Source organism: Perognathus longimembris, chromosome 1 (assembly GCF_023159225.1).
Source record: "Perognathus longimembris pacificus isolate PPM17 chromosome 1, ASM2315922v1, whole genome shotgun sequence".
Classification (NCBI taxonomy): domain Eukaryota; kingdom Metazoa; phylum Chordata; class Mammalia; order Rodentia; family Heteromyidae; genus Perognathus; species Perognathus longimembris.
In genome coordinates this window covers 67023430-67038176 of record NC_063161.1, presented here as the reverse complement: position 1 = coordinate 67038176, position 14747 = coordinate 67023430, and the positions used below count along the sequence as shown (strand labels likewise).

The window sequence follows — 14747 nt, the reverse complement described above, 5'->3', positions numbered from 1 at the left end:
CCGCCGTGACTAAGCGCAGCACACACGGATTGTTCAAACCCCTGAGCAGCCCCGACAATGCCCGAACGCGCCCCCAAGTCTCCACACCAAAGGGGGGACCCTCCCAAGCATGACAAGCAAACTGTTTTCATGGCAATCATCCCCGAAAGCCTGCGGCTGAACTCCGGACCCCGAGGAGCGCACTCGGGGGATCGGGGCCGCCCGCTCCGGGAGATAGCGTCCCAGCGGCGCTCCAGTGCGATCGGATGCCTGGAGGGAAGCCGGTCCCGAAGGAGGCCCCGGGACCTCAGCATGTGGGATGCAGAAGCGCTCCGCGCCCGGGCGCCGGCTCGCGGGGGGCGGGGAGCTGCTGCGAGACGGCGAAGGGCGCTGCGCTGTGGCGAAGCAGAAGCCAAAGCGGAGGCAGATGGCGCAAAGCCCGGCCGCCGGCCTCCCGCCTCCCCGCCCCCCCCACGCCGAGACCCGGCCCGCCCCGGCTCCCCACCCAGACCCGACCCGCTCCCGAACCCACCTGCCGAGGCCGCCGCCGCCCGGCTCCCGGGTCTCGGCGCGCACCCCGGACCGCGGCAGGAGCGCGGCCGCCCGGCACCGCCCTCGCGGCCCAGCGGAAGTGGCCGGGTCGCGGCTGCGGGCGGGCGGGCGGGGTAGGCTCGACCCCGTCGGAGCCGGGGCTGGGTTTCTCCGCGTCCGCGCGGGCGGGGGAATGTGAAGGGCGCTCGCCCGGGGAGGGGCAAGGAGGGCTATCGGACCTGAGGCGGCAGGGAGCCCGCGACGCCCGTCCTCACCCGAACAAAAGCGCTCGGCCTAGGTGCGGGCAGCCCCGCCCGCGAGCCCTGCGCCGCCGCGGGCACGCCCGGGACTCCCCGCAGCTCTGGAGGGATAGCGAACGCCCTCCACTCACCGCCGGGGGCCACGCGCCGCTCCGGCAAGTAGAACGCCCGCCGGCCCGGGCCTCGGGGCTGTGGAGTTTAAGTCCAGTCGCGTCTGCTTTCAGGGCGGGGCGAGGATCCCGGCGAGGCCCCGCCCACCGCCGGGCCCGCTCACCACCGGGTCTGCCCAGTGCCGGCGCCAGCCCCGCCCCCGGCCACAGCCCAGCCCCCCGACGTCGCCCAACCCGCCCCCACTCAGCCGCGCCGGGACTCCCCGGTGGGGTCCTAGTGCCACCCAGATAAGCCACGCAGGGTCTTCTCCAGAGTGCACTGACTTCGCACTTTCAGACTCCTCGGGTGCATCTGAGCAGCGCAAAGGTCAAGCACCTTTAATTTGCATTACAATATAAACCTGCAGAGCTTCTTGGACAGGAATGCAAGCAACAGCAACTAAGTTGCTCACTCCTAAGGTCTGAGGTTGGGCTGGAAATAAGCTTTGGAAAGGGGTTGCTTTTCAAATCTTTCACTTTCCCCCTTCAAATTAGCTGTTTGGTAGTCTCAAAACTAGGTAATCAGACAGAAGGGGTTGGCCAACACTTTCTATATGCTTAAAAGTGCACCCAAGAAATGCATAAGAATGTTTTTCTCCAAGACTTTGTGATAGGGAAAGCATTCATGTATGCAGATGAATCTTTATCAAGAAAATAAACCTATGTTTTGTTTTGGTTTCTTACAGGAGAAGGTAATGATGTAAAGGAAACATCTGCAATTGGTAACCGCTAGACATTGATAAGAGAAAGGAAACGTCTGCAAGGAATGTAAAGGAAACATCTGCAATCAGTAGCCATTAGACACTAATAATAGACTAATAATAGAATGTGATAAACAGGATGGACCATTAGACACTAATAATAGGACCAACAATAGAATGTGGCAAACAGGATGAGACTTTACACTGACTCGCCAGATTTCAAGGAAGTGTATTTACTCCACAATTCCCGGTAAAATCGCTCAATGTAATCTGGCCGGACATCTGCTCTTCACCTACGTAACCGTTATGACCTAAAGTTAGACTTCCTCATCGAGTTACTGTATAAAAACCCTAAGCTCTCTGCACTTGGGGCTCTCAGTTACTGCGAGTTCTGTGAGCCCCAGCATGCTGGTCCTGCAATAAACCCTTTGCTTTTGCATGAGAACGTAACGTCTCTTGGTGTCCTCCATTCCGAGGATGCGCTTCTCGACCCTTTCAGTAACAGAATTTTAAGCTGGGCACTAGTGGCTCACTTCTGTAGTCCTAGCTATTCAGGAGACTGAATTCTGAGGATCACAGTTCAGTGCCAGGCCAGGCTGAGAAGTCCATGAGATTATTTCCAATTTATAACCAAAAAGCCAGAAATGAAGCTGTGGCTCAAGTGGTAGATCACAAGCTTTGAACAAAAGAAGCAAAAGAAGTGTTAATAGTAGTGCAGACTCAGCAAACATCAAATCATTGGACAAAAACTGGCATCTGCTTGTCCCTTTGGTAAATTAATTTTTGCCAGTCCTGGGGCTTGAACTCAGGGCCTGGGCTTCTTTTGCTCAAGGCTAGTGTAGTGGGGTCCAAGGATTGACAAGCAATGAGACTGAAAGGTTCTAGGGGAGAAGAGAGCACAGGGAGAGAAGATTGAAAGAGAGTTTATTGGGGTACACTCTTGGTTGTCCCTCTGGTTGGGTTCAGAGAATTGGCACCTGGGCCTGGCCCAGGCAGGGTTTATATAGCCAGGACAAAAGTAGAACAGTTGGTCAGTGGGGATTTTTGGTCAGCATGGTAGTTAGCATGTAGCTTGTTCTGCAAGCCTGGATGGTTTCAGTTGGTCTCGGGGTCTAGGAATGGCTGATGCACATGGTGTTTCCGGATAGGAGGTGGTTTATTCCCAGGGCCTGTGAGCCCTCCAGCAGCCTGACAGAGACCACTTAGACCGGGATGTTAGATCAAAAGAACTTTACTGAGTAAGAAAGTCAGGGCACACCAGGACTGCACTCCAAGCCCAGGATCTCAGAATGCAGTCCCCTGTTGCTGCCGGAGGCTGCTTTGAAGCTGAGAAACCGCAAAATCTGCTTGTTTACGCAAAGTTGGTTTTCAAGAACACATATAGGGGGCTGGGAAAGTAGCTTAGGGGTAGGGTGCTTGCCTAGCAAGCATGAAGCCCTGGGTTTGATTTCTCAGTACCACATACACAGAAAAAGCTGGAAGTAGCACTGTGACTCAAGAGGTAAAGTGCTAGCCTTGAGCAAAAAAAAAAAAAAAAAAAGAATCCAGGGACAGTGCTCTGTGCCTGAGTCCTAGCCCCAGGACTGGCCAAAATAATAACAATAATAATAATATAGGGTACATATAGGTGGGCTTCTGAGAATGACATATAGATCAGTACAGTCTGCATAGTTAGGTCATATAGGGTGCATCTGGCTGCATGAACAAGATGTGCAACAGGATATGCATGGTGGGGGTTGTTTGTCCAAGTTTATCTTGGGTACAGCCTTGTTTCCTATCAATAGCTACCACTCTACCACTTGAGCCACAGCACCATTTCCAGCTTTTTCTTATACTACCAGCCCCCTCCTTTGGCATTCAAAAATATATCATAGGCCTCCCTCCTGTTGAAAGACCCCCAAGCGGTGGGCTGTCTTTCTGTCTGAGGAGACCCCCCAGAGATCAACGAGACACACGAGGGCTGCAACAGCAAGAGGTTTATTGCGAGTTACGGGTACCCGGGCGTCCAAGTCCTCGCAGGGAGGTGGCGCCCAGAGCTCGATGCCTAGGGGTTTTTATGGGGGGAAATCGCGGAAGCGGGCTTACAGAAGCTGACAGCAAGGTTACAGGGATAGGGATTGGTCAGTCCAAATAAGGCAAGGAACAGGGTTACATGACTCTGATTGGTCCACGTTGGTGAGCCTGAATGACTTTTCGTTTTCCTGTTTTTGCAACCCTTGGTTCTCGAAAAACTTATTTTGAACTTATCTGTTTGGCACAATCTTGAAACCGCCTAGTTTCGGTTCCTGGAACTGGCTATTTTTATGGTCTTAAATTCCCAGAACCCCGACCAGGTGTTGGTGTTGACTCACGCTTTCTTGCCCTTTGCTTTCTGCCTGGCCTTACCGACTTTTATCAATCTGGGATCTGGGTAGGGGTCTTTCATCCCCCCCTTTTTCTATGAACTGAATAAAATCCTTTATTCCTCTTCTCGTTGTCTTAACTGATGGTATTGTTGAGTGAGAACCAAGGCGTGGGTGATAGACGTCCTATCTTTTATAAATTGTACAAGCCTGTTAAGGATGCAAGGGCCAAAAAGCAATATAAGCAAAATAATCATAAGGGGCCCCATTAGGGTAGAAAGCAGGGTAGTGAGCCAAGGGGACTTATTAAACCATCCTTCAAACCAACCTTGACCAGATTCAAAGAGCTGCTGTCTTTGCTTTAGTCTTTCTCTAAGTTTTGCCATACTATCTCTCACTAATCCTGTGTGGTCTGCGTAAAAACAGCATTCTTCCTTAAGGGCCGCGCACAATCCTCCCTCTTTTAGGAACAGTATATCTAAGCCTCTTCGATTTTGCAACACTACCTCAGACAGGGATGTCAAAGATTTTTCCAGAGCAGTCACAGACTCCTCCAGGGCCTTAATGTCAGTGTTCATTGCCGCTTGGAGTTGGTGGAACTGTCCAGTAGCTATTAAGGCAGTGGAGCCAGTGGCTATCCCGGCAGTAATGCCTCCAACTGTGAGTCCCCCTAATATTAGGGCTAGAGTTATGGAAATAGGCTCTCTCCTAAAGCGGTTTTGACCTTCAAAGTGACTATATACATATTCGGGGCTATGGTATGTGATTTTGGGCCAAAGTTCAATGGTAACACAGAAATCTGAAGTTGCGTTAAAAATATTAGCATAAACGCAGGGAGTCAATCCAGAGTTACAAGCCCAGTGAGTTCCATTTGGGGGCACTAGGTAGTAGTTTCCTGCCTCGGGTGAGCGAGAGTCATTGCAGAGGCTCTGATAAATTGGAGGAATCTTTCCTATGCAGAGTCCTTCTCCTGATATTTCAGCCAAAGTTAATCCACGCTGGGGGAGATTAGTACATTGAGGCGGAGGGATGGTATAGGCAGTGTATTCGCCTATTACGGCTACTCCCTCGTAGAAAGGAGGCTGTGGGGCCAAGCATAACCAGCATTCTTGGGTCCTACTAGGATAAGTGGCATTAAGGACTGAAAAGGAACTCGTAACCAGATTTATTATTCTATCCCCTGTTCCTGGGACAGGGGGAGTTGGATTTGCAAGTGCAGCTAGGGGAGAGTACGGGGTTGCCCTGGGGGAAGGGATTAGTCCAGAAGGGGGTTTTTGCTCTACCAAAACACGGTTCGGGCCTACTGAGTGTGGGATTAGTGGCATTAGTGGCCGGGCTCGTTGCTGGAGAGTCAGTAGTACTCCAGGATCAGGTTTGTGTGGGTTATATACTCGGAGGCCCCATGTTTTTCCCTTTTCCCACCCGGAAGCCTTTTCACCCTCTGGGGTGAAACTTACTTGAACTTGGGAGTTTGACCTGCTTCCTTTAAAGAATCTGACCAGATCTCTTTTCTTTGATTTCCACCCTGCCCACAAGGGCATGGGCATGGAGGTTACACAGTCCCAGGAGGCGCAGAAGAAATCCCCTGCCCCTCCACATTCCTCTCCCCGCCCTTCCTCGGGGCATGTATACCAAACATCTCCTCCGCATTGGGGCAGCCATTTCCTTTTCCATTCCTCTCCTGCTACCTCACACATGTCAAAGGTTAACCGGGGAAACCAGGTATTTAGGGCATGTTTTCCTTGAGCCAGAGCATACTCCTTTCCTGAGTCAAGATTAATTAAAGTCCAAGTTATATTAAGGACTTGGTAGGGGCTTGCCCCTCCTAAAGGGATGATTCCAAAGAGAACTATGAGGAAGGCCCCCCCTTGATTAGTCTTATCTTTAGTGGGTTTTGAGTGCGTTGGACTCGCCATTCCGGGATCGTTTCTTCAGCAGAAGCAGGTTTGACGTGAGACGCGTGAATCCAAGCAGCTATGCCGTCTACCTTTAAGGCGGTTGGAGTGGTCAAGAGTACGGTATAGGGGCCTTTCCAGCGAGGTTCCAAGTTCTTGGTCTGATGTCGCCGGACCCACACCGAGTCTCCGATCTGGAACTGATGTGGCACCACAGGTCTCTCCAGCTGTTCCTTATAGGCGGCAGCGAGTGGCTCCCAGACCTCTCTCTGGACGGTCTGTAAGGCCTGCAAGTGGGCTTGAAGATTTTGGCTGTTAGCAAAAGTGGAGACATCAGAACTATAAAAACTAACACAGGGAGGGGGTGCCCCGTAGAGAATTTCAAAGGGGGTAAGTCCGTGGGGTCCAGGGGTATTTCGAGCCCGGTAAAGGGCAAGAGGGAGTAGGAGTACCCAGTCCTTTGAGCCAGCTGCAAGCGTTAATTTAGTTAAAGTCTCCTTAATGGTTCTATTCATTCTCTCTACCTGCCCTGAACTTTGGGGTCTGTATGAACAATGTAACTTCCAATTAATCCCCAGTAACATGGCCACCTGCTGGTTTACCTGGGAGACGAAGGCTGGCCCATTGTCCGACCCCAGAAATTTAGGCATGCCATACCTGGGAAAAATTTCTTCCAGTAGTTTCTTGCTGACTACTTTGGCAGTTTCTTGCTTTGTGGGGAAGGCTTCCACCCAACCGGAAAAAGTATCGACAAACACCAGCAAATACTGATATCCGTAAAGCCCAGGTTTGATTTCAGTAAAGTCAACTTCCCAATGGACTCCAGGGCGATGCCCTCTCATTCGGACATTTCCTAATCCCGATTTTGTCTTCCCAGCATTTACCATGGCACATGCACGGCACCTGTCATATATTCTTTGCAAGATGTCTTCCTTGCCCAAAAAATAAACAAATCTTTCGTCTCGATCAAGGAGGGCTTTTATCTTTCTGGGGCTTAAGTGTGTTAGCTGGTGTACTTGTTCGATCACTTGCTGGGCGAAATTCCTGGGCAATACAGTCTTATTGTCAAGGATCCATATTTTTCTTTTGTCGTCTTTTCGGGCCCCTAGGTTTGTTAGGAGCTCTTCATCTTTTTTAGGGTATACAAATGGTCCTAAGTCTGCTCCTTTCTGACCTGCATTAGACTGAAGGCACATTGCTATAGGCTTTGTCTGGCCTTCGGGTTCAATGCTAGCACTCTGCCATTCGAGCCACTGCGCCCGCGCCTCTTTGTTGGAGACGGGGTATGGAGGGACCGAGATCACAGCTGCCCTTCGAGCTGTCTCGTCAGCCATCCTGTTGCCCCGGGCAATAGGACTGTCTCCCTTTTGGTGCCCCGGGCAGTGCATGATGCTGAGCTTACGGGGTAAGAATAATGCGTGCAACAGGGCCAAAATTTCTCTTTTGTTCTTAACTTCCTTTCCTTCAGAAGTCAAAAGCCCTCGTCGACTATATATATTTCCCCGTGAATGTGGGCAGTGGCAAAGGCATACCGGCTATCTGTATATACATTGAGTCTTTTCCCGCTTGCCATTTTGAGTGCCTGGGTGAGGGCAATCAGCTCTGCCCTTTGTGCTGAGGTCCCTGGCGGAAGGGTCTCTGCCCAGATTACCTCAGTCTCGGTGGTTACGGCTGCTCCCGCCTTCCGTTCCCCATTCAGCACCAGGCTGCTCCCATCAGTATACCAAGTAAAGTCAGCGCCCTGGAGCGGTTGGTCAGTCAGGTCGGAGCGGGTCCCGTGCACTTCTGCTAAAATCTCAAGGCAATCATGGGGAACTGCTTCCTCATCCGCCGAGGGAAGTAGCGTGGCGGGATTGATGGTCATGACGGGCCCAAACCGGACCCGATCTGTGTCCAGGAGCATAGTTTGATAATGAGTCATTCGGGCATTGGACAGCCAACGATCTGGCGGCTGCCTAATTAGTGCCTCCACTGCGTGCGGGGCCAGAATGGTCAGGGATTGCCCGAAAGTCAACTTGCTGGCGTCCTTAACCAGGACGGCAATGGCAGCCACCATCCTGAGACAGGGTGGCCATCCTGAGGCCACTGGGTCCAATTTCTTGGAGAGGTAGGCCACCGGCCGCCTCCAAGGCCCCAATTTTTGAGTTAATACTCCCTTCGCATGTCCTTTGCTCTCTGCTACATACAAATCGAAGGGCTTAGTCAAGTCTGGGAGTCCTAGGGCTGGGGCTGTTAGGAGAGCCTTTTTAATGTTCTGGAAGGCCTTCTGTTGTTCTTCTCCCCAGGCAAACATGGTACCCTGTTTGGTGAGGGGGTACAGGGGGCTGGCCATTTCGGCAAAGCCTGGTATCCACAGCCTGCAAAACCCGGCGGTTCCCAAAAATTCCCTTAGCTGCCGGGAGTTTTGGGGCTCGGGTATGTTCATGACTGTCTCTTTTCTTGCATCCGTCAGCCACCTTTCTCCCTTTTTAATTAAATAGCCCAGGTATGTCACCTGTTGTTGGCAAATCTGGGCCTTTTTAGCGGAGGCTCGATACCCTAGGGTCCCGAGGGCATGTAGTAAGTCTCTGGTTCCTTCCCTACATTCCCGTTCAGATGTCGCGGCTAGTAACAAATCATCGACATACTGGAGTAGCATCAAGGCGGGATGCTGGACCCGAAAATCTGCCAGGTCTCGATGTAGGGCCTCATCAAACAGGGTAGGGCTATTTTTAAACCCCTGGGGGAGTCTAGTCCAGGTCAATTGCCCTGAAATTCCCAATTCAGGATCTTTCCATTCGAAGGCAAAAATAGGCTGGCTGTCTGGGTGGAGCCTTAGGCAAAAGAAGGCATCCTTCAAGTCCAAAACTGTATACCAACAATAGGCTGGTGACAGTCCGCTTAACAGGTTGTACGGGTTGGGCACCGTGGGATGTATATCTTCTACCCGCTTGTTAACTTCTCGTAAGTCTTGGACCGGTCTATAGTCTCCTGTCCCAGGCTTTTTGACGGGGAGCAGGGGGGTGTTCCATGGGGACTGGCAAGGTTTTAAAATCCCCTGGTCCAGAAGCCTTTTTATGTGAGGTTTAATTCCTATTCTTGCTTCCTGTGACATTGGGTATTGTTTAATCGAGACAGGTGTAGTATTTGCTCTTAAAGCTATAACCAGTGGAGCTTGTCGTCTGGCCAATCCCATGCCTCCTGTTTCTGCCCATGCTTGAGGGAAATCATTTAGCCATTCTAGATTAAGGGGGAGTTCTTTTCTTTTATTATTTTCATACAGTCTGTATTCTTCTTCCAGACTCAAAGTTAACACCTGCAGAGGTTGATCTTTGGGGCCAACTACACGCACCCCAGACTCCTCAAAATGGATTTGGGCTCTCAATTTCTGGAGCAAATCTCTTCCCAATAGGGGGTATGGACAGTCAGGAACATGAAGAAAAGAATGAGTCACCTTACCGGTAGCCAAGTGGACTCTTCGATCAGTAGTCCATCGATATCGCCGTCCTCCGGTGGCTCCCTGGACCCATGCCGACTTGTCGCTGAGAGGTCCTGGGTCACGGTTCAGGACGGAATGTTGGGCTCCTGTATCAACTAGGAAGGTGACCGGTTGCCCCCCTACATCTAGAGTTATCCTGGGTTCAGGGGGGGGCTCCTGACCCCGACTTCCCTAATCGTCCAGGGTCAAGAGAGATGTTTTAGGTCGAGGCCGAGGACCCCGGGGGTTCTTCGGGCAGTCTTTTGCCCAGTGCCCTCTTTCTTTGCAATAGGCACATTGGTCTTTTTCCACTCGGGGGGTTCCCCTTCGTTCTCCCTCCTGTCTATCCTGTCTCTTTCCTGTCACTAAGGTGGCCATGAGTTTACTAAGGTCCCTACTCTTTCTTCGATCACGTTCCTCTGCCTCTCTTTTTAGCCTCTCATCTCTCTCCTCCACTGTCTCTCTTTTATTAAATATCTTTTCCGCCTCCTTGAGTAGATCCTGTAGAGAACTTTCCCTTAAGTTTTCCAGTCTTTCTAATTTCTTTCTAATATCCGGAGCAGATTGCCAAATGAAAGACATGGAAACGTTAGTTGCCTGTCCAGGGTCCTCAGGATCATAGGGAGTGTATATTCGATAAGCCTCCTTTAATCTCTCTAAGAAGGCAGAAGGAGTTTCCTCAGATTTCTGAATAACCTGTTTCACCTGAGCCAAATTTGTGGGGCGCCTAGCTGCCCCATGGAGACCCGCCATAAGCAACTGGCGATAAAGGATTAGGTGGTTCCTACCTTCCACAGTGGTGAAATCCCAGTCTGGTCTCTCTAAGGGAAAAGCAGCATTAATCTCATTTGGCAGCTGTGTCGGCCGCCCATCTGCCCCGCGAACATTTTTCCGAGCTTCCAGGAGGACTCTCTGCCTCTCTTCAGTAGTCAGGAGAACCTGTAGCAGTTGCTGACAATCATCCCAGGTAGGCTGATGGGTAACAAGTATGGACTCAATCAAGGCAGTTAGCATGGCGGGGTCTTTTGAGAAAGGAGGATTGTTGTTCTTCCAGTTATACAAGTCTGAGGCGGAAAAAGGCCAATACTGAAGTTGTCCGGTAGCCCCTGCTCTTAAGGGAAAAGCCTGGGTAGTGGAATCCGCAGGGGGTAAATTACCGTCCCTCCTTACCCTAGTTCTAGTGGCAATAGGGGAAGGATCGGGCCGCTGCACGTCCTCCCTAGAGCCAGTTTCCGCCGGGTATGGTGGGGGCTGAGGTAACCGAGAGTCCTCAGTCATCAGGTCCAGGAGGAGGTCGTCCCCAGGGGGCAGGACCTTGGGGGCTTTTGCCTTAGGGTCTTCTGCGGTTAAGGGAGACTTGGTGACGGCGGGGAAAAGGGATGAATGGGAAGGGGGAGCGGAGGGTGTAAGAGGGTGTGTTGGGGGAAATAAAACAAAGGGCCTAACCCATGGAGGGGGGTCAGACATTAAGGCTTCCCAAGTAAGAATATAGGGAACTTGGTCTGGGTGCCCGCGTGGGCCGGGAACCATGATCCGTGCCTTGACCTGTAAAATAAGAATTGAATTAAAGGACCCATCTCTGGGCCAACTTAAGTCAAAGGTGGGCCACTCTGAGGAGCAATACGTGATCCAAGGTCGCTTGTGGACCTCGAGAGAGAGATTACTGGCGATCTTCCGAACCTCTGACCAATGCTGTAAAGTCAAACTTAAGGGGGTGGTAACAGATTGACCCATTATTTCAAAAACACAGAGTCCTAGGACAGACAACACAAAAACTACGGAGACAAAAGTGAAACAGATTTTCGCAGCGCGGCTTCGGTTGAAAACCGAAAGGAAAAGTTCAAATGGAGACTGTGTTCGTGAGAGTCCGGATCTCTCGTCTCCTTCACAAATCACGTAGCCCTCGGTCACCGGGGCAGCCCCAAAGGGACTGACTCTTTTCCAGGCTACGGAGGACAAATGGGCCAGGGTGGCCTCCAAAGACCACTGGGACGTCTCCCAGGGCTGCGGTCGGGAGTATGAGTTCGTCAACTCCTCCACGGAGCCGCCCAATACAAATCTAGTTAGCTAACTAGTACAAAAACAAAGCAAACGCAAGCGCAGAACACCAAAACAAAGACACAGACAAGTGCGATCGCTGGCCAGCTTACCTCCCGTCGGTGGGTCGGTGGTCCCTGGGTGGGGGTCTCCGATCCCGGACGAGCCCCCAGATGAAAGACCCCCAAGCGGTGGGCTGTCTTTCTGTCTGAGGAGACCCCCCAGAGATCAACGAGACACACGAGGGCTGCAACAGCAAGAGGTTTATTGCGAGTTACGGGTACCCGGGCGTCCAAGTCCTCGCAGGGAGGTGGCGCCCAGAGCTCGATGCCTAGGGGTTTTTATGGGGGGAAATCGCGGAAGCGGGCTTACAGAAGCTGACAGCAAGGTTACAGGGATAGGGATTGGTCAGTCCAAATAAGGCAAGGAACAGGGTTACATGACTCTGATTGGTCCACGTTGGTGAGCCTGAATGACTTTTCGTTTTCCTGTTTTTGCAACCCTTGGTTCTCGAAAAACTTATTTTGAACTTATCTGTTTGGCACAATCTTGAAACCGCCTAGTTTCGGTTCCTGGAACTGGCTATTTTTATGGTCTTAAATTCCCAGAACCCCGACCAGGTGTTGGTGTTGACTCACGCTTTCTTGCCCTTTGCTTTCTGCCTGGCCTTACCGACTTTTATCAATCTGGGATCTGGGTAGGGGTCTTTCACTGTTGTCCATGTAGACAGCCCCACCTGGTCTCACTGCAGCCGCATTGGGGTGGACACAGCCCCATCTGCCACATCCTGTTAGAAAGCTGCTGGGAAGTCCTTTGCCAGAGGCAATTTCCAAGGTCCAGGTGCCAGAAAGTGGCCAGGTGAGGCTGTTCATGGAAGGTGGGGGTGGGGATCCAAAAGGTGGGGTTGTCTGAATTGAACCTTTTGGCTCTTTTTGTTATTTTGATACTCCTGATTGATGGGAATCTGTGTTGTTCTCATAAGTCCTTGTTGCTTCCCTCTCAGCCCATTCTTTTTTTGTTGTTGTTGTTGCCAGTCCTGGGGTGTGGACTGAGACTGTCCCTGGCTTTTCTGCTCAAAGCTAGCACTCAACCACTTGAGCCACAGCGCCACTTCCAGCTTTTTTCTATATATGTGGTACTGAGGAATCGAACCCAGGGCTTCATGTATATGAGGCGAGCACTTTACCACTAGGCCATATTCCCAGCCCTCAGCCCATTCTTTTTATATATCCAAAGATCCTATATGAAGGACTTGCCTATCCCCTCTAGGCCCATTTTTCTATGTATTCAAAGATGGAATATGAAGGAGTGACTCCCACCACATTGCCCCAGGCCCATACAGACAGGCAGAATCTCAATATTGGAACCTGCCTGGATACGCAAGCAGTACATCTCACCTAGGCCCAGCTGTAAACAACCCTTTGTGGGCTAAACTTAAAAACCCCAACTTCCTAGACCTAAATTCACCCCCTCACACAACCTCCAAACCCTTAGGAAGGTCTGTGCCGCTGGCTGTTCTTCAGTAAACAGTCCTCACCTGTTGATGATCAAGTCCGGCCTATTCCTTTCCATTCTCCTCCATTTTCCTAATACTGATAATCAAATTATTTTCTTATAGGCCTACAAAAAAATCTGTCTAAGTAAGAAAAAAGGCAAAAGTGCTTTCTTCTCATAACTTGAGGTTGCTCCCCTGGCTGGACCCACTGACTGCCCCCTCACCCCCACTTTCTCCAAATGCTCTAGCTTAGAATCTTAATCTAAATGTGAAAACCTGCCCCACCCCCACCCATCAGGTGACAAGCACCTGACTTCCTCCAGTCAGGCCACACCTGGCTCACATTCTTATGTACAATACGCCCCAGAACCAGGCCAATTCAGACCTCCCTAAAAACTCTCCAGATACATCCCCAAACTCTTGGGCTACCCATACATAACCTTACCCACATCCCCCCTCCCCCCGCGGCTTTACTTAAACACCCTCCACCCCTGGCCCTGGTTCATCTCACCTCTGACTCTACTCAGGTCACCCTGGCATCCCACTTCAACTTCCATTAAAGTTGATCTGGCCTGTTGAATTTGGTGCCTTCTCGACTTTTTAATCCGTTTCCCTGAGATGTTTGTACTCTTTTTCCTTCTGCCCTGTACTGGAGCTTGAACTCAGAACGTGGGCATTCTGAGCTTTTTTGCTCAAGGCTTGGTGTGCTACCTTTTGAATCACAGCTTCACTCTGGGTTATTGAAGATAAGAGTCTCATGGACTTTTCAGCCTGAGCTGGCTTTGAGCTGTGATCCTCTGATTCTGCTTCCCACCTAGCTAGGATTTCCAGCCTGAGCTACCAGTGCCCAGCCCAGTAAGATTTCAAGACCAGGATGTTTCCAGCTCTGGGATGTCATTCTTTTCCTCATTAGATAACAAAAAATGTTTCCAAGAGAGAGTGAATTGCCAGACTTTGAAGTCAGGCCCCACTTTACCACGTGAACCCCACTTTACCACGTGAACTGGCGATAAGCAGGCCCTGTGAGCAAACCCAGGACAAGCTTATTAGGGCCCAGTCGGTTAACCACTGGGAATGCTTAACTCTAACTGCCCCCAGAATGCCTTGAGCCCTGAGCCAATCAGATTTGTACCTGTGTCCTAATCTTGCTTGCTTGCACACCTGATTGTTGTAACTTAGTTTTTTGCCTTTATAAGCCCTGTGTAATCGCAGCTTGAGGCTTCCTCCTAACCTCTGCTGTGTCGGTGGGTAGGACGAGGCCCGAGTTGCAGCTCGCTTGAATAAAGCCTTGCCTTGCTTTTGCATTTCAGAATGTCTGAGTCTCGGTGGCCTTCTTCGTGGTCGTTTCGTGGCTTGGCATAACAAGAGGTGGTAGGGAGAAGGAAGAAGAAAGGAGGAGCAAGAAGAGAGAAGGTGTAATATGGAGGTCAGATCTGGCCAGCACCATCATTGGCTGTTGAGGGGTGTCAGATTGACTCCATCTCAGATTAAGGAGAGCAGAAGCTGACTCCGCCTGTTATGCCCAGATTTTGGGGTCCTCAAAGACCACCAAGGAGCCGAAAGCCAATGTAATCACACAAGAGTCCTTATTGCAAGCTCAAGCCTGGGCTCACGATCATCACTGACACAGCAGGTCTGAATGGAGAGCCCCGACCCTTCAGCTAACAGAGTTTTTATAGGGCTTGGGGGAACATTCCATGCATCACATCATCACACAGCAAATCATATCATACAGCGGGAAAATCATAAAACAGCATAGCAACTTGCAGCAAATCATTTCGTACCGCGGGAAATTTAAAGAATTCTTAAGAATGATTGGCATAATCAGTGGTGTGAACGGGCCTGGTGAAGGTGCTTGGCTAGCTTATGGGGTTGAAAATGATTGGTTTAGACAAATGATC

At 50.9% G+C, this 14747-nt stretch overlaps 2 protein-coding genes across 2 annotated transcripts; one reads left to right on the top strand and one right to left on the bottom strand.

Annotated features, from left to right (window-relative positions):
* The first annotated feature begins 57 nt into the window (after positions 1 to 57).
* On the top strand, positions 58 to 648 carry LOC125350049 (translation initiation factor IF-2-like). Its single transcript, XM_048344304.1, has one exon. It carries the CDS (start codon positions 58 to 60, stop codon positions 646 to 648), a length of 591 nt encoding a protein of 196 aa, XP_048200261.1.
* Positions 649 to 5811: 5163 nt separating this feature from the next.
* Positions 5812 to 12137, bottom strand: LOC125350038 (protein NYNRIN-like). Its single transcript, XM_048344300.1, is given in 5 exon segments — positions 5812 to 7353; positions 7356 to 9430; positions 10103 to 10378; positions 10472 to 10654; positions 12098 to 12137. Coding segments are annotated over 5 exon segments (4116 nt in total).
* Positions 12138 to 14747: the final 2610 nt, after the last annotated feature.

Coding starts and splice junctions, on each gene's coding strand:
- LOC125350049 (XM_048344304.1), top strand. CDS start 58: ATGCCCGAACGCGCCCCCAAGTCTCCACACCAAAGGGGGGACCCTCCC.